Raw genomic sequence first — 25,355 nt, forward strand, 5'->3', positions numbered from 1 at the left:
TTTGGTGTGCAGAAGGGACACACTGTGGGGAGATTCGGCCATGGCAGAAGCATGTAGCTGCTGTGCCGTGCTGCTGCCAGCAATGCTCTGGGACAGGCAGCAGCCCCGCAGCTGTTTCCAGCCACCAGGCGGGCCAGCCGGCGAGACACTTGGAGAGGTGCCCATGTGGAACGGGAGGAGGGAAGCCACCAGCACCAGTGATTTCCTCGGTTATTCGTGCTTAGTGTGAGGGAGGGAGGGAGGCCCCAGCTTTCCACCAGGGAAGGGAGAATCACTCAACAAGGGATTTGTTTTACCTGCAAACACCATAACCCCGGCATAGGCCCGTCCGTCACCCCAGCAGGGCATGCAGCCAAACCGCAGCATTCACAGGAGCTTTCCTCCCGGAGACACGGCCCAACCACCAGTGGGAGCCTGCACTGACCCCTCCCAGCTCCACCCACAGCCCAGGCAGCGGGATGGGGAGCCTGGGGTGCATTTGCACCAGGGGATGCCAGGGGCAAGACGTGAATGAGCCTGAGCTGAGGGATCCACACTGCCGGGGAACAGCCAGCAGGGTGTGCCTCAGCCAGAGGGCACGGCGATTCCCGGGTGCCCACACGGCCTGGCTGCTGGCTTTCACAAGGGGTCCAATGGCAGACAGAGGGGGTTGACTTCGGTGCTCTCAGGAGAAAGGCCACAGACTAGCAGCGAGGCAATGGCTTTGTGGCAAGGGGGCTCCTTTAATGTGGCGGCTTCTTCAGCCTGCTTTAAAAGACACATTTATTTCTGGTGTTCCCTAAAAGTATAAAATTGAGAGGGCAGGGCCTGGGCAGTTCCCATCTCTGCACGGCTGGCACCACTGGGCGCCCATCTCCAGCACATGATTCCACCAACACGGCCGGCCAACCGACCCTCCGACGTCATTCCCCACCGCCCTCCCCCCGCACACCAGTCTGCAGCTTCTCAGACAGCCGGCCCCACGGGGAGAGGCAGCCGTTGGCTCTTGCCAGCCTCCTTGCTCGGGTCTGTGCCCTCCGCTTTCAGCCACTCCATCTTCTGCTTGTGCTGCTGCACCGTGTCGGCCACGCGGGCGTCGATCATGGCCTCGGTCAGGACGCCGTCCTCGGACGCATAGGCTGCAGCCTGCAGGGGGGAAGAGAAAGCCAGGTGGTTAGAAACGGGAGGCCCTGGCCTCCTCCCTCCTGACAATACTCAGCACTTTGGTTCCTGAGCACCCTGCTAGCCACCAGCGCAACTGCCCCAGGGCAAACCAGCAAAGCTGCTATGGGCACGGCTTCCTGAAACCAGGGTAAGATTCACTGGGGCTAAAAGCAGTTTTGTCTGCCTGCCGTAGAGGTTTGCACCGGGATAGCTGCACTTGGGGGCAGAAAACAGGGCAAATCCCCATCCTGGACAAGGCTGTGGCTAATTTCAGTTTTTTCACCTTTGAACGATCAGAGGCAGCAAGTCTGGTCTCGCCTGGATTTGCAAGAGGGTCAGCGAGCTGCCCTGGAGCTCTCAGCCCTCACTTGAAGGGCTGGCATCACGTGCAGAGAGATCTTCCTTCCCGTTCGACAGGCATTTGACATACCTTCCCCCCTCTTTGCCTCCACCATTGGAGCAGCCTCACTAAAAATCCCTTTCATTGCTCGGGTTTCCCTTGCTTCATCCTGTAACCCTAATAGTTCTCCAGTTATCCACAGGGCAGACAAGCCCATCACTTCTCATGTAGCAAACAGTAACAGCAACACACTGTAGCTTTTTGGTGGTAAAAGAGAAAAAACAACTCTTCCAGGGCTTCTCTCCTCGTCATAAAGCAGCAGAGAAAAAAAGACAGACAATATTTCACTCGCAAATGCCACCTTTTATTTTTTAAAAAAGTGTATCCACTGCAAATCATTGCAAAGGGAAAAAAAATATTAAAGCACTCCTCTTTTGGGGGAGGGGATGCTAACTACACACACAGCCTCTTACAAAACGCTACAGATGCAAAAAAACTGAGACACATAAAAGACTAGCACAAAATGTAAGCCTGGTTATAAACCCATATTGATCTCCCCACTCCAGTGAGGAACAGAGGTCTCCATTCAGCTTGTGCCTCAGAACTGAGAGACAAATTATCACATGGCAACAGCCAGGCTTGTCTATTGCTAATGAAAGGTGCTAGACTGACTGCCCGAGAGACTGAAAACTTGTTTGCCCACGATAAGGTGCGGCATGACCACGCAAGGCCCCCACCCTGGGTTCCCTTAGCAGCTCTACCGTGTGAACTAGGCAAATGGCCACCACTCTGTGCCTCAGCGTCTCCATCTGTAAAATGGGACAAGTCCATGTGCCCCATGGCAGTGTGGGGGGGGGGGAGGGGGAATCAATGCTTCGAAGCGCTTTAAGCCCCTCAGCTGGGGGTGTTCCAGCAGTGCTAAGAATTATGGCAGCATTTCAGAAGAGCCAACAGAGGTGTCAGCCTGTCGTGGCCTCATTCCACTGGACAGCTCACCTCAAATGGAAGAACCCCCCTTTTCTACACCCTCCCCCTCCTCACTAGACTGAACTCCTCCCCTGAGCGCTTTCACCCACGAGCCCGCTTCCTCTGTGGACTCAAGCCGCACACGCTAATTCCTGCCTCCGATTCGTAAAAGCACGACACGTCATGGCAACGTCCGTCCCGAATACAAATCAGATTGAACAGTTCTGGGCAAGAAGGGCTGGCAGGAGCTTAACTTGCTTCCTAACAGTTAGCAACTTCAAAAGCCACCAGCAGCAGACCGGCCATTTGCCTTGTGTTCTGGCACAACGTCTTGTGTCACTTAGCCGCCCCCACCAGGAGTGCTGGGTGGTAAGGACAGACACATGGAGCAGGGAGGACGGCCACACTCTTTCCGCTATGCTACTCAAACTTGAGCGCCTCACCTTCCCTGCTAATTGCAATTGTGCCCCAGCCTCCACTGCCCCTCTCGTTTGCTCCCTACGCTCCCCCCTCCTGGACCTTGACCCTGCCAAATCCTGACAGCACCCTCCCCTCCCCGTGTGCCAATGGGAGCGAGGGTGCTTGGCACGATGCAGGATGGATCCCCTAGCTCATGTCCCCCACGCTGGGAACAGTCCCAGACTCCTTGCCACCTGCCCGCGTCTCCTGCCCCACTTTGTGCAAAGCCAGCCAGCCCTGCGCGCCACCTGCCAGCAGTGGTCCCCCGGCAGTCTGGCAGTGGGGCTTCCCCACGGATCCCAGGTGTCTGGCTGAATTACAGGAGAAGCTCTTCAAGGCAGAGGCCGCGTCTTGCATCTATAAAGCACCGGGCACAAGCACCTGGCTCCATAAATCATTAATGAGAGTCTGACACTGAGGCTGCCAGGCAACAAGGTTTGCAGCATTTAAGATCCAGCAGCCTATGAAATGGAACGCAATGGCTTCTAGCTCCCCCCGCTTGTTCTACAGGCAGACAGTAAACGAATCCAAGAGGGAGATGCTGCACAGCACTGTATCAGCAGAGGAAGGGGATGGCTTCACCTGTTCGTGTGATTCACGCCTCCCCATTACAGCAGGATCGGAAACAGCTCTCTCCTAATCACAAGGCACAAGGTTCCCAACTTGGTCCTTGCCCCTCTCCCATCCACCCTCTGCCCCTCTTCTTCCTCAGACAGCTGGCCAGCGAGCAAGTGGAGGAAGGCTTATCTGGCCACAGCAGGGCACTCCACTGGACATGCAGACCGTGTCAGATTCCCAAAGGCTGCATCACCCTCTCGTGTCTCCACCCCGGGAGACACTGGGGTGTAGCCTTGCAAATTTCTGCACTTGCCCTGGGCAAAGATTTTGTGGCAAGCAAGGTAACAATTGGTCGCCATCACCTTTGCAAAGGTGGGCACGCAGAGTTGAGGCCGGAGCCGGGAAGTCTGCACGACACTGCGGGTCACGCCCGGGGGAAGCCAAGACCCACAGGGGAAGGCAAACCTTGCCAGCGCAAAGAGCAGGCAGTCACAGGGCAGGAGTGTATTGCTTTTTGACTGCAATGGGCATCTGAGCACAGGCTTCTCCTCACAAAGCCAAGGGGACGTCCCACTCTCATCCCTCCCTAAAGGCACAGACCTGGAAAGGGAAGCGGATTTAAGTGAGGTCAGGACACCCCTCCCTCCCTTCCTCCTCCTAAGAAGCTGCTTGATCCCTCAGCAGGTGCTGCTTTGCAGCCCAGCTCTCAAGCCCAAGCTGTAACTACTTAAAGCCTCCTAGAGAGTGATTGGTTGGGGCAGGCAAGAGGGCTGACTGCTCACAGGAGGGTGGGGCCTGAGCAGGCCCATGGCAGAGCAGTTCAGCTCGCTCGCTGGTCACCTCTTCAGTCATGTTTTAGTAAGTCCAGAAGGAAGATTCCTGCCCCCTGGGGAGGTGCTGGGGGCTGCCGATCGGAGCAGAGGGCTGGAAATTAGGACTGCTCCATTCTATGGCCGCCGAGTCGCTGATGCACCTGAGATAAGCCTGTCCAACCTCTCTGCCTCCCATTTCCCCACCTTGGAGCAGGGGTAAATTCCCAGCTCACGGAGGTGTTTGTGCACCCTAAAGTTAGCGAACAGCATCAAGGCACGTGGTTGAGAAACGCCGCAGGAGGGGAGGAAAGGACAACGTGCCGGGGCTGCCACACGCTTGTCCTCCACATTCAAGCCCTTAAACCAGGCAGGGAGGCTTCATGCTGCACAGTGACATTGCAGGTCCCATTCTGTAGCACGCTGGCAAGGGAGCCCTGGCATCGCTTACTGGCCAGCCCGTCCCCATGAATGCTCATTATAAAGTGACGGGAGCCTGGGCGGCTCCTTCTCGCCCAGCACCTGCTGCGGTGAAAAGGCTGGTTTGAACATCCCTTCTTCATGGCTGTGTAGCCCTTCTCGGGATGCTACCAAAACTGCCTGTTTTCCCCCAGGGCAGCCCTGCAGTCGGGAAGATCCGGCATTTTAAAATGGGGTAAGCGCTTCCCTGGGATGTGTGTATGCACCTGTGGTGAATAGACAGGAGGCGTTCGCTTCTTCCCCACCACTGCAGAGCCCATCAATTCCATTGTGAAAGCTTCAGCAATGCTGTGCAGTTCACGCTCTGTTGATTTTCTCAATGACTTTCTATAAATAGAAAGCCCAGGGCCCTAGCTCTCAAGAAAGCAAATGGGAAAGCGGCTATCCCTTCTGGGAGTAGCTTACACTCTAAAAGCAGCCCCACGCTTCATTTATATTCATACTTCGCTCTTCCAGGCGGACATATTTTAACCCATTTTCTCGAACGCAACTTTGCAAGCTTGAGAACGTGGACCCAGACACGGACCCATTCTGAGGCAAAACTAAATAATTTTGTCTCTTGGTGAGGGAGCACAGCATAAATCCCTTCAGAATTATCTCACCGATTCTCCCAAAGCCCCTCTTCAAGGAGGAGAGATACTGTCACACTCAGCTGACAAGCTCTGATCTGTACGCCCCGGGTTGTGTTTACCAGAGATGGTGCAGCATAGGACAGCCTGCCCTGTAACAATCTCACCTTGAACACCCTTCAGCTCAAAGCACTTCACAACCATTCATTCTCTGCAAGGCAGGTATTCTGCAGATGAGACGCAGACGGGGGAAAGTCACACAAGTCCGTGGCAGAGGAGGGAACAGAATTCAGGAATACTGACAACAGCTCCCCTATTTCTAACTCTTGGGCAACTCTGCCAATGGGACAAAACCAGGATTCCTGGGATTCTCGTACAGCGAGGTTCTGAGAATCTTCCCTCGGTTAGCAGATGGGGGCTGTACCACTGAAAACTCACTTCATTTGCTGGTATTCCAGAGCAACAAGAGCAGCCACATATCAATGAGTTTCAATTCAAGATGTACAAGTCGGGAGCTTGGATAGTACTGGAAACATCTTGGAAGAAAAGACCATCAATACTTTTGCCGTATCAGTAAGGGTCAGCTTTGGAGAAGGCAAAGCCACCGGGACAAAGGGGAAGTCAGACTGACAATTGTCTGTAAAAGAGGGCTTAAGTCTTAATATGGATTTCTAGCATGCAGACTGTTAGCCGCACATTGGACAGAGGTGTAGTTTTCTAGTGCTAGCGAGTAGACATGCTGACTTTCTGCACCTTAATGTTTATGCGTAAACATAGAACGGGAAGGGACCTTGAGAGGTCACCTAGGCCAGTCCCCTGCACTCATGGCAGGACTAAGTATTAACTAGACCATTCCTGACAGGTGTTTATCTAACCTGCTCTTAAAAATCTCCAATGTTGGAGATTCCACAACCTCCGTAGGCAATTTATTCCAGTGCTTAACCACCCTGACAGTTAGGAAGTTTTTCCTAATGTCCAACCTAAACCTCCCTTGCTGCAATTTAAGGCCATTATGTCTTGTCCTATCCTCAGAGATTAAGAACAACAATTTTTCTCCTTCCTCCTTGTAACAACCTTTTATGTACTTGAAAACTTACGTCCCCTCTCAGTCTTCTCTTCTCCAGACTAAACAAACCCAATTTTTTCAATCTTCCCTCATAGGTCATGTTTTCTAGACCGTTAATCATTTTTGTTGCTCTTCTCTGGATTTTCTCTAGTTTGTCCACATCTACCCTGAAATGTGGTGTCTGGAACTGGACACAATACTCCAGTTGAGGACTAATCAGCATCTTAAAACAAGTCCTGGCAAACTAAGCCAAACTAAAAATAATTGACCATAACCCACAAGTTGGTTTACATTAGAGGATCAATTTTAAATCCAATTTACAATGGGATTAAAACTGCATTAGCTGTAACATCTATCCCGATCCCAATCCTTATTTAGGCAGGATGTTAGAGTCAGGGGCAATGCTGTTCACACAGCATACGAATACATATTATTTTAAGGTACTGGAGGCTAAGTGACACAGTGGGTTTGTGCACCAGCCTTTCACTTCTGCAAACCCTCATTCACCTTCCTATTGGTACAGGAGCAAACAAAAGTTTGATAATTTTTTATCCTAGTCCCTGGCTGGACGTTCATCCACATCACAGAACCACCACCAGAGTTTGGTATGACTGGTAACCCCCAGACTAGAGGATCATTACTGCAGAGACTAAGAACCCTAGTGATGGACCACGATGCCAGCAAAGCGGGGGGCAGGGTAGTGGTGGTGTGGTTGCAGGCGGAGATCAAGGTACATCAGCAGAGCTGAGGGGTCCCCGGACCCTGTGGCACTGGACAAGCAGGAGTCTCAGCAGCCCATGAAGGGATGAGTGCGTGTAGGGATGAAGGAGCGCACACGTATAGAGGAAGAGCGTGGGTTGGTGCAATTTATGGTGCAGTAACACAAACCCGGCATAGCACCCGCCTGCTGCAACCCAGTAGCTCAAACCCTTCGCTTGTGATCATCTGTTTCACCCAAAGTCAAACGCCTTTTTGACAGCGTTTTAATAGATGTGTTCTCTGCCTGCCTTTCTCCCCGGGATGCTGCTGACTTGGAGGGGTGGGGGAAATCAGAGGGCTGACAGTGCTGTGTCTGGTGTTTCATGGGTGATTTGATCAGGTTCAACTGGGTGGAAATCAGAATGGAAATCAGCTGCAGCATGGCCCTGGCCCGCTTTGAGTAGGCAGAGGACAGATCTCCTGGAACGCAGCAGCAAGCCTGCCATCTCGCTCCTGCAGCATTCGGTGCTCCGGCCAGACACGACGAGTGGTTTTGTTTGGTTTGAGACACATGTAAGGAGGTTTAATGATTACAGACAGCAAGACGGCAAACGACTGCTGGAGAAAAAGCTAATTAAGAAAATAGATACATGAATCTGAGACAAATTAAGTGACAGGCATGTTGCAATTACGCCTGCTCTTTGGGGATTAGCTTAGAGTCACGTCGAGGGCATAATACAAAATAGGCCAAAACAAAAGACAGATGAAATGATCCCATTGAGCATTTTGCTCCGGCATTCATAACTGACAATTTTTACTGGGACTTTGTGCTATAAGCTTCATTGGAATAGGTCAATTTCACTCTTTTTTTTTAAATTTAATAGTCTTTAGGCATATTAGATTTTGGGAGCTGTTGTGATGAGCCCATCTTGAGAAGATTTGGAAGCTTAAATACCTCAAGCCGGAATTGCTTCAAGGCTGCTTCGAGGACTTTTAAGGAGCACCTGGCTCACTGCATCTGCTGTTTACCAGCTTTAAGGCGTAGCTAGGAGTAGAAGAAAACCAGGACTGTAATGATGACACCATCACATTTGCTTTGTTCACAAATTTCCCCTAAGTGTTAGCAGTTAGCACTGTGAACGCAACATTTTTTAGGGAGGAGTGTGTGTGTGTGTGGGGGGGAACTGAGCTACCAATCGCAGCCTCTAAAGATTCTGGACCCCCACCATAGTGACCCTGTGGATGCATGAAGCCGCTGGCTGCATTCTAGGTATTACACTGTTGCAGTACCAAGGTGCCTCAGACTGGGGGTTAATGTAAGATTATGTTACACGAGTTTCTGGAGTAAAGCTAATCACAGATGACTAAAATAAAGACTTGCTGGTGTTCAAAAAGATGCTGATCTTTGGGAGTTCTTTTCTGACCATAGCCACATATTTGTTGTTGTTGTTGTTTTTTTAAAGGTACAGTAGGTTCCGCATCTCCCCCCTTAACCTTGCATATGCAGCACATTTTGTAACAAAGAATTCAGCAATGAAGGGATTAGTATGACCAACTGTGCAAGGGTATTATGGGCTGCAATGTCACCTAATACTAGAGACCTCTCTAAATGGTCTGGCTTAGCAGTGTTTAATTTCTACCACCTTAGGTTGAACCACAAGGGAAAGGGAAATGCAGTCAAGGAACAGACTGTCCACAAAGGGCAGGCAAGAGACAGTTTGGGAGCTGACTTATCTAGATGCAGTGGTTTGGGTTAATTTTATCTGCATGATGGAAACTTGATTACTGTGTCTCAATACAGTACACAAAGCTAAATCCTTCACTTGTGGGAAAGGGCATTATCCCAGCCTCAACTGGCAGTCCACCATAGACTCCTCCTTCAAGGCTGATACAGATCTACTATATTTATACCATCCCAAAAGATCAGCTAGGTTTAGAAGACCTTCTTTTAGTTAAAAACCCGCTTAGGGTACAATAATAAAATAAAATAATAATAATAATAATAATAGGTACCGATATAGTGGTTTTCATCCACGGATCTCAAGTGTTTTATCCAAAGACAGGTTAAGCAAAAACAGAAAAAGCTTAAGTAACTTTCCAATGTACATCAATGGCGGAACCTGAAATAAACACTTTTGTAAGGCACAACCCTCTGCTATGATAAATTGTGGCATGAAAACCTTTTTTACACACACACACACACACACACACACACACACACACACACACACACACACACACAGAGTGAGTTGAAAGCTCCTGAAATCGATGCTCATGGGGAAACAAACAAAAAAACGAGCTAGGAATCAAGGAGAGAAAGTTCAGTGCAAGAATCCCAGTCCTTGACACAGCTCTGCCAATGCACCATACCCAGACCGCTCTTCTCAAGAGACCTATGTCTGGTCAACTGGGTGGAGATTTCGCGATGTGCACTGGGATGTAACTGAATTAGTGACCCTATCCTTGCCGTGATCGGCATCTTCACCAGAAAGCCTGGGGCTTTAACTCATGCCACCATTTATCCAGAGGACTGTTTGGATCACATTTCTCTAAATGCCATGCAGCGTTTATACCCGAATAGTTTATATCCTGCTTATTTCTCCTCCCCTTGAATCTCAGCAACCCTCCGATTTTCCAAATGCCTTGTATACTGTGAAATCTGCAGATACGAATTTAACTGCTGTCATTTTGCATGACTGCTTGTTTTGTTTCAATAGAGCTATTGCTGGGATGTACATTTTACAGAAGTAATTAGGATAATGGCACTAAGGAAATCAAGGTACTGTACCTTCCCTCCCTTGGTATGCTAGTTCAAGATCACTTAAAGAATAAATGATGGACGCAGAGGTCATTCCTGGGGATTAATGAAGGCTGGGAGAGTTGATGGCTTCATGAAAAGCTGAGGGCCATTAACTGCAACCATTCATTACAGAAAATGCCTGGTACCAAGCCGCTTCACCTGCGTTAATAAGGTGGATTTTTTTTTAAAAATCAAGTAAATTAAGAAACCTGTTTCAATGAAAGGTTTGCTGTGTCTCTCCATAACACTATGTCTCTCTCCAAGACAGCTCAAAACAAGGACTCTAAGTCTAGACTTGGGATTTCACTGTAGGTGGGCAGCAGCCCATGTAGCTGCCCTGAGAAAACCAAGTGTGAACAAGGAAACCATTTACTGGGTGAGCGTGCCCTACTTTCAAGCAGAGAGAATGTGGTCTAGTAGATAGAGCACAGGTCTGGGACCCAGAAAACATAGAATCTATCCCCAGCTCTACCACTGCTGTGACCATCTCTTCCCATCTGTCTGTTTAGATTGTAAATTCCTCAGGAACTGTCTATGTACAGCACCTAGCGCCATGGGGCTCCAATCTCAGCTAGGCACCACTGTAATATACATAAAAACTCACTGGTTGCTGTCCACCAGTTGCTAAATCCCATGTACAGTCAAGACTTGGGGACTGACCTTATTAAGCCTCCTGATCAGGAAAGTAACAGCCATAATCCAAACCACTTAAGATTGCTGGATAGGTATCTGCCCTTTCAAATAATAAGCCAACCACTTCTTGTCATCATAGCCAAGGTCTCAGCTTTCACTGTATTCTGTAACTATGTGAGAGTTGGCACACCGCAGGAATGAAAAATTTACCCCAGCAAATTGATTTATTGAATCCCAAACAGACAGACAAAAATGAAGTAAGAAGACTGTCAACAGCACTCATGAGCAGTTGCCTCTGAGCCCAAATAATGTGTACAGCAATTCAAGTGGATCAGAAGGTAGCAATGCTATCTGCTGGTTGAAAGGCAGCAGGAACAAGTGGCTCTCAGCAGGGATGAATTGCACATGAACTTTGTAAGTGTCTGTGCAGTTGCTAAACGGTGGATTCTAAAAGCAATGTGTTGCAGCAGCGTAGAGAAAGTTGACTTTAGACGGTTGCAGCCAGCTTATAGGATTTGGAGTATTAGGATGAATTTTGTATTACCACAGCGCCTAGAAATCCTAGTCACGGAGCAGGACCCCAATGTGCTAGGTGCTGTACAAATTGTTGTGAACTTGACACTACTGGCTTTCTTCTTTAAAAAGTTTTACTTTTTTTTTGTATAAGTGCTCTCACCAATTACACGGGCAAGACAGGGTAACTATAGCTCTGAACAATTACTACCAGCATAGTGATTGTGTTCATTTTTCCTCATGTAGACACACGTGTGTGGAAGTAAAGAGGTTTCCTTTCTTTAGATTTGGGGATTAGTGGAGGAATGACTTTTAGTGCTCATGAAGAGGCTGAAATACCTGTCGAGACATCAGTATAACATGAGGCTGTGGAAGTGCCGCCCCCCCCCCCCCTTCCAACCAGATGCAATGTTCCAGATACTGCACTGGTGGGTCTCCTCAGCCAGAATGGACACTCGTGCTGAATGATGCCAATTCTGTGTAAGGATTTCTGAAACACGACAGTTCTCCACTAGGATAAGACTAGCTGCTTCCTGGCTCGTTTGAGTTACATCTCCCAGGTCCAGTGTGGATCTGGTACTGTTCTGCATATGAACAGCTCGCTTTCACCTTCTTCCTCTACCTGCACAAACCATGCTTCCAGCAGCTGTTCATAGAAGGAACGCTTTTTTTGGGTTTACCAGTAGAATCATAGAATATCAGGGTTGGAAGGGACTTTAGGAGGTCATCTAGTCCAACCCCCTGTTCAGGGCAGGACCAATCCCCAGTCAGATTTTTGCCCGAGATCCCTAAATGGCCCCCTCAAGGATTGAACTTACAACCCTGGGTTTAGCAGGCCAATGCTCAAACCACTGAGCGATCCCTTCCCCCCAAGTAGAATAGCAAACAGATTTGTCATCTCTTCCCCTAGTACAAACTATTACGGAACCCCCCGCCCCCAATTCCAGTTCAAACCCTCTCCCTTTTCACTGAACACGCAGTTGGCTTATAAAAGTCTTAATAGCCCAGTGCTGCAGCAGCTTTGCAAAATTGAACTCCCAGGGCAAGAAAGTGTTTGCTAGGTGAATAAAATACCATTCACTTCATTATGCGAAGGGCAGGGAAGCACACTGCGTGCCAGAGTTGCTAGGTTCACGAGACGCTTGCAAGACCGTGGTTCAAGTACACCTGAGTTGAGCGCAGGCAGCCCATCTAAAACAATGACCTTGAATTCACTTGGCTGACAGTGGAGAAGAGAGTGTGAAATTCAACTCAAGGAGCTGATTTACTGCCAAGGGGGCAAGGGGAAAGGACAAGACTATCTGTGGCTGCTATATTTCAGCCTTTAATCTTGTAAAGGAAGCCTGGCTGAGGCATTGCATAAGGCTTCCTAAGAGCACACTACACAGGACTTCATAAAGAGGCCCTGCAGCCCTTTTTAACGGAATGACCAACGATAGTACTGATCACTCATTTGGGGGGGGGGGGGGAAGGAAAAATTCTTGAGTGATTTAGAAGTTACTAGGTATGAAGAAAGCTGCTTGGCAGCTAATGAAGTAATCCCAACACCTGGCTTCCACATCCGATTTATTATTTAGCGCTATGACTGATTGGTTTCAACTCCAATCGCCGAGAGCGGGCAGTTGTGGTGATGTGGAAGAAAATGACGGCGTTCTCAATTACGCCTTTCCCGACATGGCTGGCTGAAGATGATCTGAGGCAATAGGCAATAAAGAATGCAAGCCGTACCGCTCTCCAGCCAACAGTGTTACGACTGCAAAGCATTTTCAGTCTCTCCACCGCTGACTGGTCCATAACCAGGGCTCTATAAACTCTGCAGCGTGAGGGCCCTGGAACTGGCTGCTCAATCGACCCCTTGCTGCAGAACTGTGCTTCACAATCTCGGCTTTAGTTTAAAAAAAAGCATTTCAAGCCCTTGTGTTTTGAGAAGCCAGCCCTAAAAACCAGCGCAAAACTCTACTAGATATCTTGAAACAACAGTGTGGGGAGGTGTGAACGGCCCTCTTCATATCAATGGGGCTTTCCTTTTGAAGTCTAATGACAATGACTTACCATTGCAGAATTATCCAGCTGATGTGCTGGTCCCACAAACCTGGATCAACTCCCATGCCTTTCTGGGTGCCAAAAATCCCAACCTATCTCCTGCTCAGTTGCCAAACCACTTCTAGCTTACTCTCTGCTTCCACCCCAAACTTCTCAAGTGCAGTTCTGCATTGTCAGTACAAAAGTCTCCAGGAAGATCAAAGACTGCAAGTGCAGGGACAGCAAAAAATAAATGGATTTACTATCACAACAGACACGGGATACTGCACTGATGGTATTTATCTTCATACTTAAGGCCTTCAAAATCTCAATACTTCATTCAAACGTAGCTGACACAGGTGCAGCCTGCCGCAGAGTGCTGCAAAACTCAGCGTTCTTGCTACAAAACTTGGGCCTGGTTTGTCATGAAGTACATGAACTGGGCCCTTATCCAAAACTGCCAGCAATCAAGACAAGAGTCAAACTCTTTGGCAGAATAAACCATGTAATTCCACTACCCCTGTCTCTCAAGTAGACCTATTCTGCTAAGCAAGGCAACTGACAAACCAGATTTGATCTGGTTTTGTAATACTCCTCTGATTTTTAAAACCTTCACTGAGTTGTAACATCATTTAGAACCTCACCTCCTCTTTATGCAGAAGGGAGAGCAGGTGACCCAACTGTCAGAAGATAATCTTTTAAAACTCAAAGCTGCACTTTCCAGTGCTAGACAGGGATGTCCAGAAGAGTTGTGTATATGTTAGAAAACTAACTGTACCCAAGTGTGATATGGCTCAATTTTTAACCAATGGTTCCTTGTGACAGAACAATTGACCACCAAAGGGAGTTTCTTTGATTTCATTTGGTCTGCTAACAATGTCTGAGTATTCTGAGGAAAACACACACACTTCAGGGCTTAAACTCAATCAAAGAAACCACCTTTTGATGAACATGCCACAAAAGCCAAGAGCTCTTGCCTTGCAATAAGTTCAGTTTAGGTATACAACATTTTGGAGTCTAACGAAGTACACAGACTTTTGATGGAAAGTGTTAAGACACATTTTTAAGTTGACATCACTAACAGTTTAAAATGCATTGGTTTGACCTGTGAATTTGTCGCTAGTCCAATTCATTAATCCAGAAAGAAGCTGTTGCAGGTACAGCATGAAATTCTTTTTTTAACACCTTGTGAAATTATTGCTGAGGCATGTCAGAAGGTAAAGGCAAAAACCCTGCTGACTTGTCTTTTTGTTCAGGATGTAGAATCAGCCATAAGCTTCCACTGACCTGCCCAGCTATCCCACATATATATGTGCTGAGGTTGATTTTCAAAGCTGGGTGCACAAGTACCAGTTACAATTACTGCATTTGCCTTCACAAATTGGGTATCTGGGCATGAAGATGGACAGCAGCTGTGCATGTGAATATGCAATTTATACGTACAATTGTAGGAATTGTGAGCGCCGCTCTAAACATGCAATTATGTTCACTTCTGAAAAATCAGGCTCCCCATGTCCACCACTGAGCTCATTAACATGAAGCCATAACACACAGAGTTACACATTCCAGCTAATTTCTAAGGAACACGCTGCTGAAAGGAAAGTTAATTCGATGTTTGACTTTTGAGTTGAACTACCAGATGTTTCCTGGTAGCAGCCATAACATACAACAATATCGTGGGGAACATTCTTCTGGAAGCTTCCCACGGTGGAATTGCAGAAGAGCTCTGCTATGGAGAAGATGCTTCATTTGATATTTTAAAAGATTAAGGAGCGGAACAGAGTAAGTAGCATCCCGGACAGAGAGCAGAGTATGTAATTGCTCTGATTGCCACAGAACAAAAGGTAGGGCTTGGGAACATGTAGATTTCTGCAACTGTAGGACCCAGGAGATTGGGAAGAAGATATGGGGACAGAGAGAGGAGACACATAAGGCTAACACCATTAAGATTAGTTACGTTTGCATGGATTAATTAGGAGCCAAGCATTACCACATTTCAAGGAGAAAAAGGGAAACTTTGTACACACTTTATTTCTTCATGGCAATGTGAAATTGTAACAGCAGCCAACTATTGACAAATTAACCTAGTACACCACTGGTTTTCAGCTCCCAAAGTGATCCAATCAGCCAGCTTTGGGAACTCCCTTTTATGGGGGATTTCCAAAGAGAATGGAAAATGACATAGGACCAGTGAAGCTAGAGCTAATGGCTTGTAACAGTCAGCCATGTGCCCAAATCCAGGCGCTGGGGGCAGGTTTGGGAGACAAAATAGCTTCAATTCGAATGGCAGCATCAGGTCGATCAGCAGGCTCCACACTCCAATCTTATTAAGTAAATTGCCAGTTTACTGCAAATTGTTATTCACTCCATAGAAATGATCACTCAGCCATTTCTGTACAAAGTCATTTTTGGTAATTTGCGATGGAGGGAGTCGATGCTAATGGACTCCCATGTTTACAGGGAGAAGGGTGTTATCCCTTTCAAGTGCAACAACAGCCCCATCTTGCAGCTTTGCTGGTCTCCCCAGCAGCAGGAAGGGGGTAGATGTGGGATTCTGCAGCACATGGTGGGAGTGTGAGAGGGCTCACCTCTGTGCGAGCAGTACAGGGGACAGGGCAGCGCAGCAGAGATCAAAATGCGAAAACGTAAACCGCTGCCATTGGCAAGGAGAATGCCCCAAGTTATGTCGTCCACAAGCTATTCTATAGGTTCTCTTGCGGCCTCCCAAACGCCTGGGCATCTGATCATACCTGAAACCTTTACGTTTGACCCAATGCTCTGTGGTACCCTTTTGTTCACATACAGTACACTCCTCTGAATTTCCATCATTAACACCACAATATAACTTGGGTAGGGAAGTCTAGCAACCCTGCGTAATCCCTACACTCAGTTCTGCTCCCGAGAGCTGTCTGTACGAATTATTTCCGAAGGCGCGAGGCTGAACAGATGCATTGAGGGTTAAATAAAAGTCAGCTGGACCGACTGGTGTAACTCCATTGAAGCGATGTAGATTTACATCAGTCTGGCTCATTCCGCATCTAGCTTATTTCCTTTTAAAATAAAACCCATACGACGAAGTTGTGAAGAGGGAAGGATGTGTTCATTTCAGCTGCTGTTTGGCCAAGCTATTAGAAAAGTAATTTTGAGACATGCGCTTTTGCAGGCAGACTGCCTTAGCTGTGAATTTCAGCAATTCTGAGGTTAGACTATATTCTGAGCCGCGGTTAATATACTGGGAAGAATAAACTCCTGATATACTACCAGCTTGTGGAGGCAGAGAATTCAGGGAAGATTTCCCAGGAGATGGTCAAAAGCCCATCAGGCTGAGCACAGGTTTGATCTCTGCCTCCAAGCTACAGAGAAGAGGGAAAAGCCAGTATGAGGATTGCTGGATACAGACTGAGTAAAAGGACGGAATGAAGGGTTAAATGAGAGAAGAGATTTATTCCCTGACTCCCAAGATTAGGTTTCATACCCGATTCCTCAAGTAGAATAGTAAATACTTACAACTTATACAGCGTTTTTCCATCAGTAGGTCTCAAAGGACTTCACAATGGAGGTTGGGATCATTATCTCCACTTCACAGATGGCAAAACAGACAGAGAAGTGAAGTGACTTGCCGCAGGGCACCCAGCAGGCCAGTTGCAGAGCGGGGAACAGAACCCAAGTCTTCTGAGCCCCAGTCCTGTGCTCTGGCCACTGGGCCACAAATCCTAAACCCCTAGCGGAACAGTTTAGCCAACAGGACTGCACTGTGCATGAAGTTAGAGAGGAAGACCCTGGGAGTTACAAGACCTGGGCAGATCACGGTCTCTGTGCCTCAGTCCCCACCCCCATGATGAGCACAATACTTGTCTCATTTGCGCATGATATTACTCAATTTGTGGCTGCAAACACAGCAATTGTGTACAGATTAGACATGCAATGATACACTTGAAGGCTAAAAATTTGGACTGGAAAGTATAAAAAAACCTAAACCTCTCCTTTTAGGTGTTACTATAAAATTGGGTTGGCCCTATTACAAGAGTGAGCACAGGCTCACAACACCTTTATTGGAAACAGTGACCCTTTGACTAATTTCTCTAACCGAAATTAGAGGATCTCCCCTTGCCGTACAATTAAAATGGTTTTCAAGTCCACCACATTTTATTCCTAAAGAGCTGTCAGCAAACATCTGCTCTTTCAGGTTAATTTCAAGGTAAATGCCCTTCAAACTGACAGGAAGATAGATCAGGCGATCGTGAGCTTATCTCAATATACAACTCAATCAACACACCTCTAGATTCTTCTTGCATGGAAAGGAATGCAAATGCCCCACTAGAAAATAAAAATTAACTTTTACTTGTATTCCAGCACTAAAAGAAATAAGGCAATTTTATAACAGCTCAGCGCTTTCATTTTCATCTGTGTCCTGAGACACATGGATAATAAAATGATTTATAGTCTGCTCTAACATCTTTTAAGAATAATTTTGTACCAAGATTTCCCATTAATTTGAAATACCGTTAGAAATTAAATCCCACGTGTTTCATGCAAAACAGACAAATAGTCTATTTGTAAACAATTTTGCTTAAATATTTATTACATTTCCTTTCCTTCTGTTTTAAATATGCAGGAAGGACAGGAATACATAGGTGTAACTAGTTTTTATTTTCCCTGATGCTTATTCTCAATCCAAAATCATAAGCTTTCATTGATTTCCCAATTTGCACACTATGCAATACCAGAAGATTAGGACTTCAGCACAAGAAGATATTCTTACATGAAAGCAGAATCTTTGCTCTTGAGGAGGTCTTTAGCAACAGAAAAAAAAATACAGAACATAAAAGCTATATAAATGGCATTATTTCTGGTATATATTAATTTCCACCAGGCCATAAGTGTGCATTTGCTTTAAAGATGCATAAAATGTACCCATAACCCCAGGACCTTACAATCTAAGTGAACAACTATTCACGTGGCATTAGCAGGCAAGATAAGAACATAAGAATGGCCACAGTGGGTCAGATCAAAGGTCCATCTAGCTCAGTAGCCTGTCTTCTGACAGCGGACAATGCCAGGTGCCCCAGAGAGAATGAACAGAACAGGTAACCATCAAGTGATCCATCCTCGGTCTCCCATTCCCAGCTTCTGGCAAACAAAGGCTAGGGAAGCCATCTCTGCCCACTGTGGCTAATAGCCACTGATGGACCCTATCCTGCATGAACTTATCTAGTTCTTTTTTGAACTACGTGTAACTTTCAGAGAAGTTGTATAACTCTTCTTTAGTAACTTTAAATCTGTACATGGCATATTGACTATGAAAAGGCCAAACTCTGCTCTCAGGCATAACATTGTAAATCCTGAGTTCTCCACCGAGGTGTAAATCCATCAGGACTTCAGTTACTGTGCAGAATTTAGCTAGAGGAGTCTGTTCAATCTTCTACACTTCAGTGTATCTAACCAATCCGGAGGCGTCACAGGCTTCTTATCAACAGTAACAGCCACAGCAATACAGATCGTCAGCAAGAGACCAATGCTACAGAGGAAAATACCCAGTTCCAATCTCTATTCCAGCAGCTCAGTAACATGTATTTACGCAGAAATCAGCAGGTGTGTATTTTGCGTTCTGCTTTGGGGCACCTGCTGTAAAAAAGCAACAGACGGTCTGCTCTGACTTCTGTAATTTACACCCAACAGAAGGTCAGGGGAGCTGCTTATGTGCAACAAGCTCTATGCCACCACCCCGGCATATGCCACTGTGGCTGCTGAAGAATTAAGTTTTAATGAGAAAAGCAATTCTGCAAGGCCTCCTTTCATGACTGCAAAGCCAGAAGAGGGAATTGAGCTGAAGCCAAATCACTGTGGGGCTGTTCTTTTCATCAGCCACAGATGTAATCCATGTCATAGCTCTGATGGAGGGAAAGGGGAGCAGGTAATGTGGCTGGCGTGTGGGCTTTGTGTGGGTCTGTATTCTAAGTGTGTCTCAGGACCAGTTCTGGTTCCAGGCTAAAAAGTGCTCTGAAGAAGGTAAGAGGAGGAGTTTTATTCCAGACTAAATGAACAGGCCACCATAATACAAAGAGGTCTCACCAGAGTACCAAACAATCTAGCACTAACACATGACATAGTACTTGGGTCTCAAATACCCCTCCTTCCGGAAACACTGATCAAGACTCGACCTTCCAGCCCACATCCACAGGGAGCACCGATGAAAAATGCATCCGCAGTGCCTCACCACAAGACCAAGCGCTCCTACGCATCCTATGGGATGCCACGTCAGGCTCCCAACGTTCCCGCTTGACTGAAGCGGAGAGAAATGTTAGCTAACCCTCAGCTGTAAACTTGGCGCGTGGGAGAGCATAGCCACATCATACGAGACCACTTCAGAGTGCACCATCTTTCTGTCATTACTTTGGGTGGATCCCCAGACCCCATAAGCAGAGCTGACCAGGAAAGCAGTGCTCTGTTGGATGCCGGGAAGCACCCCTGGGGTCTGAGGGAGGGGCCACAATCCACAAAGCACTTCGCTGCCTTTGTGAGCTACAGAAAACGGACAGCAAAGCTACTTTTCACATGTCAAAAATCCAGACACACGCCCAGCCCCTACTACCTGGACCCTCCCACTCCGAGGCCAGAATGTCAGAACAAGCCACCATCACTTGCCCGATAGCTGCTTATGAACTAGGTATTTTCAAATTTTTAACAATGACTTAGAAATCCACTAGCAGAGACCAAAGCTGTCTCCCCAGCACCTGTCTTTCCAATCTGTTCAATATGCTTCTTGTACGACACCCCAGATCCTGGATAACCATCAGCCCTCTGTACAGCATCTCAACGATCTCGGACGTGGGCTCTAAGCTGCCTGGATACCGCAGTATTTGCTTTGCTTTCGGAACAGCTACCAAACATTAGGAGGATAGGTTTCTGACTCTGCCTGCTCTGTCTTGGGTACCTGTTTCCTGACTGCTGTAAGGGGTGTAATTCCAGTGAAGTCTCTGCATCTGCTTCCACCAGGTCTGAATCTGGCCCCTCAATATTTGGCCCATTGGTCATCCCTGACAAACGTATCTCTATTGAGACCAGTGTCTGGCCAGACCTGCATCTTCGGGCCCTGACTCTGCTCTGTATGGAGGGCCGCCTGGAGATCTGCCCTTTTTTCCCTTGCTTTTGCAAGTGTGAACAAGACTGGGCACTGCTTCTCTCAGCTCATGCATCATTTATCATCATGCTCTGGTAGGCTTCCTTACTGAGCCAGTTTTCTCCAAGTCAGGTATTGATAAACCAATTGCAGGACACCCAGAACACAGCAAGAGGGGTTAAAATGTCACAGGGAAATGCAAAAGCTGACCGGCTGTTGAGGTGGGAATGGCTTATTGTAAGTGTCCCTTCTGCTACTGCTGTGCAGTGTGCTGGGTACTGGCTGACTGATGCCATCCACCCCAGAGCTGGCTGCATTTCAGCCATGCTGTCTGAGTGTAGTTTGTGACGTTCTATGTGAAAGGCAGGATTTGAGATTTCACTAGCGCAAATGTAAAGCTGCCGTCAGCTGATTGCTCGAGCATGGACTTGGGTTGAGCCCTTCCTTAAAAAAGAAAAACCACCCAAGAATGCCAGTCTTCAACTTCTAGCTTACCTGCCACGCCACAGCGAGTTGGGAGATCTCTCGGCCAGACATGCCCTCTGTCAACTTGGCAATCTCAGAACACTTTTTCCCGTAGTCAAACTCGGCCAGCTTTAGACGCCTAAAGGTCAGAAGCACAAGGATTAGTTTCCATGCAGTAACATCAGGAGAAAAATAAAAATGGAGGATGGGATTTTGAAAAGTGCTCTTGCATCCATTTAAGTCAATGGAAACAGAGACAGGCCAGTGCATGAATGCATGCCTGTTGGTGCTTGTGTCCCCAAAAAGGGGAGACACTCACTGTCACCGGGATCAGGAATAGCACATGGACTAATGCTAGCCACAGCCCTCTGTGGTGGGCTCCCAAAGGCAATGTGAGACTTCTGGCCTGATTTAGACCCTGCCGAGAATGTTAATTAGGCCATGGGCATCCTGAACTGAGGGAGTGGAGTCCGGCAAAGGGGCCAGGAACTGGCTGAAAATAACGGAGAGGTGGCTGCTGCACTGGTCAACAATCAATACTCGAGCAATTTTATCTCCCAGCAGCAGCTCTATTTTGGAAATTAGGAAACAAAGGCTCAAACTGGCCCCCCAGTGAACTCTTGATTGTCACAGCTGGTCATCAGCTCTTCTCTCATTAATTAGCGTTTCCCCTCTTGCTGGCAAAATTTCCACTTCTCTTCATGAGGTCTAAGCCAAATGTTCCAGCATTTCATAAGCAATAAGAAAAAAGGGGGATTTGCCGTGAGGCTGAATCTCTAGCCCATTTGTGGGCTGGGTGCCGGAAGGACAAAAGACAGCTCAATACAAAGTGCGCAGAGGACTGGGAATCAAGAGACCTGGGTTCTACCCCCAGCTCTGCCACTGGCATCCTGTGTGATTGACTGTCTCCAAGCCCCAGTTTACCCCAGTCCATAGCATGCTGACTCCCACCCCCATGACTGCCGTAAGAAGGGCAAAGAGGGGAGATTCTCAGAGGAGCCGCTAGGAATAAGACATTGTGTAACTATGAATCAGACGCTGAACGAGAAGTGTTCTGGAAGCAAGTTATATTCTAGAAGCAATGCGTGCAAACTGCAATATGGGTATTTCACAATAGGGAGTCTGCGGCTCACTATTCCCCCTGCAACTCTCAGGAGTGGATAAAGACACAAACCCCACAGTTTAATGAAGTATAAATGTTTGGCTAGCAAACGAAGACTGGAATAAACTTCTTAAGATAGCAGAGGGCACACTCGAAATAAGTCAATGCCTAGGAAATATTTCTTCTGCCTTCACTTTGCCCCATTTCCCCCTTCTCTAATTATCTCCTGATTGTAGTCACTAACAAGAGATGCTTATTCTGGGAGGAAAATAGGGAGAAGAACTCTGACAGACTGGGATATGCCCCAAGCCCACCAAAACTTGAAGTTACATTTTCTCGGCCTGATTTTAACATGCATTGCACTGTGTGTCACTAAAAGCAAGTGATACTGCCTTAAAATGAACCCAACAGGAGTGAGACTTGGGATGCCAAAGACAAAGTATCAGTTATTATCATAGCACTTATATGTCCCAGTCACGGACCTCATTGTGCAAGGTGCTGTATAAACAAAACAAAACGATGGTCCCTGTCCCAAGGACCTTACAACCTAAGTCTAAGACAAGACACAACAAATGGCTACAGACAGACAGTGGAGTACAAGGAAATGAGGCAATAATGGTCAGCATTTTCCCCAATGGTGTCTGCACACCAGCAGCCTAATCACGGTCACCAGGGTATGTTACCTGTCCCTTACCCCAAGCCTACTGGTCATTACGCAGCACAAACACTACTGAAGCCCAGAGGAATCCACCTTCAGACCAATAGGCACAATTGGCTGGGAAGAGGGCTTTGGTCTCCAGTGATGATTATCAAGGAAGAGCTTTTCTATGACAAGGACAAAACCTTTAATGACCCTACTGCTCTGAGGATAGGATACTTACTGTTTTCCCTCTGTGGCAGGCTTCAAGACGTGCTTATCAAAATACATCCTCACCAGACGCTCCCGCTCTTGTAACTGCGGTAGGTCAAAGTTCACCATTTCATCGATTCGGTCGTTGATGGCCCAGTCAAACTGCTCGGGCTGGTTGCTTGCTAAAACAAGCATAAACCTGGACGTAGGAGGGGTGGGGGGGGAGTAAGGAAGAGACAGGAGGTAAGATCAGTGAGAAAGACACCCATGGATGCAGATCCAATACGATGACTCATGACTGCTATGGCCCAGAGATCTGCACACCATACAGAGCCTATGTGCGGTAATCTTTCTTCCTCAAGCTCCCCAAGCCCATCTTCTCCCACTATCTAATGCTCCAGGGAAGGTCTACTTGCAATGCGGAAAGTGGTATTGGCATTGCTACCACAGTGACGGACGCGGGCTGGAAAGAGGCTTGTCGCATCAGTGCAGAAGCAGCTGGCTGGAGTATGAGCCCCCCCCAAGACCACCACCAATATCACCTGTACGAGCCAAAGCAAGAGACAGGCCTAGGTCTGGCAAGGGGACAGATTTCATCACACCTGAAAGCTCTTACCCTCTAGCAGCAGTCTGGTGGCTTAAATGAAACAAGCTGGGGGGGCAGCCTCAGTCCAGTTCCTAGTGCGCGCATGTCCACCCCACAAAAAGCCCTTGCTGGCCCTTTCAGTGGAAGCCCCAAGGACTGAACAGAGCCATCTTGGCGGTAGGCGCGCCCCCTTGCACGAGGGGAGTGACACTGGGAATGGCACACAAGGGAGGCTTGCATTGCTGGGGCTGCACGCGTTTTGTGACAGGAGGATTTGGGTCTCTAGGGCTCAGAAGCCAGCAGTTTGCAGGCACACTAATTCCTTTTAAAAGATGGAAACATTTAACAGCAGGGAGACTGCAAGTGGCAGGGAAATTGCTTTTGATTTAAAGCTGGGTAATGCTAGACGGTGTTTCCTTCATTGCGAACATCCTGTGAGAGCCCAGCCTTTCCAGCGCACCTAAGGGAAGCAGGTGTCCAAGAATGGGCAGGCTGACCTGACCTGACCCTCCTCTTGCCCCAGCACACTGGACGCTGCTCCAGCAACCTACCCCGCTCTTGCCCTCTCCCTCCCTTTCTGGTCGCTTCCCAATTTGCATTTTGAAAACGGAGCGGCTGCTTTTTCGCTTTGTGATGATGCGCTCTCCCCATGCCAATTTCGCTTTAGTGCATTAATTGATGCTACTGGCTTAATGGTGCAGTATAATTTGAAATGGGCTTTTTACAGCAGCTATTGGAATATTGACCCTCTTGCCGCTTGTTGAAATCCAGGCCTGCCGGGGGCCATGTTCTTCACATTTATTTGCAAAGATAACTTCTCTGGCCCAAAAGTCGCATTGGCATTCCCCTGAGCCATGGTGGAAGCACAGCTGGGCCTTCCTAGACAAAGGTCTTTCCTTGGCGAGGGGGAAGATTATGTGAGACAGCTCGAGAGAAGGGAGTGGGGGAAGTCGCTTGGAGATGTTAGTAACAGGTACCCAACATTGAGATTTCCCAATACGTCCTTTGGGGAAGCTAAGATCGGCTACATAAAACCTAGCACTCATTGAAGGCAGTTCCTGCTAAGTAACAGAACTCCTCAGGGTCCCACTGACACAGGTAACTCTAGTAGCCCATGTAAATACACCAAACAAAATCCCCATATATTGCTGGCAGGGAGGACTTCTCTAAAAAAGCTGCAGTGAGACTCTCTGAAAATTAAGCAGTGCACAAAATCAACAGGAGACGTTCGCTTCCCTAGAATGGTTCACTGCAGGAGTCATGGGCGAATTAAGTACTCATCAAAATGAGAAGCTGGCCATTTGGATTGGAGCATGGGACCAACAAGCACTGGAAGAAGCTTCTCCAGATCTGCCTAATGCACCTCAAAAAGGGAGCTAGAGCAAGGGGTTGGTATGAACCATTCCCCGCCTGCCGCTGGATCGCAGTGTGATTGTGACTCTGACGCCAGGCTTCAGTTTACCCTTGGAATTGTGAGCCATAAGGTTTGCAAAGCGCTTCACTCCTTGGGAGGAAAGATAGGAAATAACTTCGATAAATCTTGAGCTGCAACACAGTCTATTAATCCTGAGTCCCGGGGCTTCTTCTGGCAGAGCTCCCTTGCTGAGCTCAATTGCTTTGGCAGGGCATAGGGTAAAAGACAGTTCTGTTAAGTGACCTGATGGCTAGATTTTATCAGTTGTCACCCTTTAAATCTTTGCAGGTTTGCTTTAAAACAACATTACACCCACTCAGTATGTGCAGTGTTCATTCTACTGCCATACCTCTGGGAAATACTGAGGTAGCCCTGGTTAATTCTTATGACTAGTTGTGCTTAAATTCTTTGCGTTGCTAGAGCTTTTCAAAGTGCTTCAGAAAAAGAGGACAAGAATCATTAACCCCATTTACAGCTGGGGAAACCGAGGCACAGGAATTGTCCAAGACCAAAGAGAGCCAGGAACAGAACTCAGCTTTCATGTTTTGTGCTTCAGTGCCCTATGCAGTGGGCCACATTCCCACCCTTCTAAGGCAACTGAAAAGTTTAAGGGTGACCAATGTACATAAACAATAAACTTGGCAGACTATAGCTCCCATCGTTGCGAATGAGAGTCCTGGGGGTGCCCCGGGAGAAAAACTCCAGCTAGTGTCCTGAACCAATCACACAGCGTTACCATAACAATGTGCACTTCGTTATCT

The 25,355-nt window shown here is 47.6% G+C and overlaps 1 protein-coding gene across 1 annotated transcript in view; it reads right to left on the minus strand.

Annotated features, from left to right (window-relative positions):
* Nucleotides 1-702: 702 nt before the first annotated feature.
* Nucleotides 703-25,355, minus strand: part of LOC101947677 (ATPase family AAA domain-containing protein 3-like) — a 59,605-nt gene continuing 34,952 nt past the window's right edge. The window contains exons 14-16 of the mRNA XM_008167289.4: nt 22,626-22,793; nt 20,673-20,781; nt 703-1,125 (exon numbers count right to left, since the gene is read on the minus strand). Coding sequence (XP_008165511.2) covers nt 946-1,125; nt 20,673-20,781; nt 22,626-22,793 — 457 coding nt within the window. The 3' untranslated portion in view covers nt 703-945. The remainder of the gene's footprint in view (nt 1,126-20,672; nt 20,782-22,625; nt 22,794-25,355) is intronic.

This window comes from Chrysemys picta, chromosome 21 (assembly GCF_011386835.1).
Source record: "Chrysemys picta bellii isolate R12L10 chromosome 21, ASM1138683v2, whole genome shotgun sequence".
NCBI lineage: Eukaryota > Metazoa > Chordata > Testudines > Emydidae > Chrysemys > Chrysemys picta.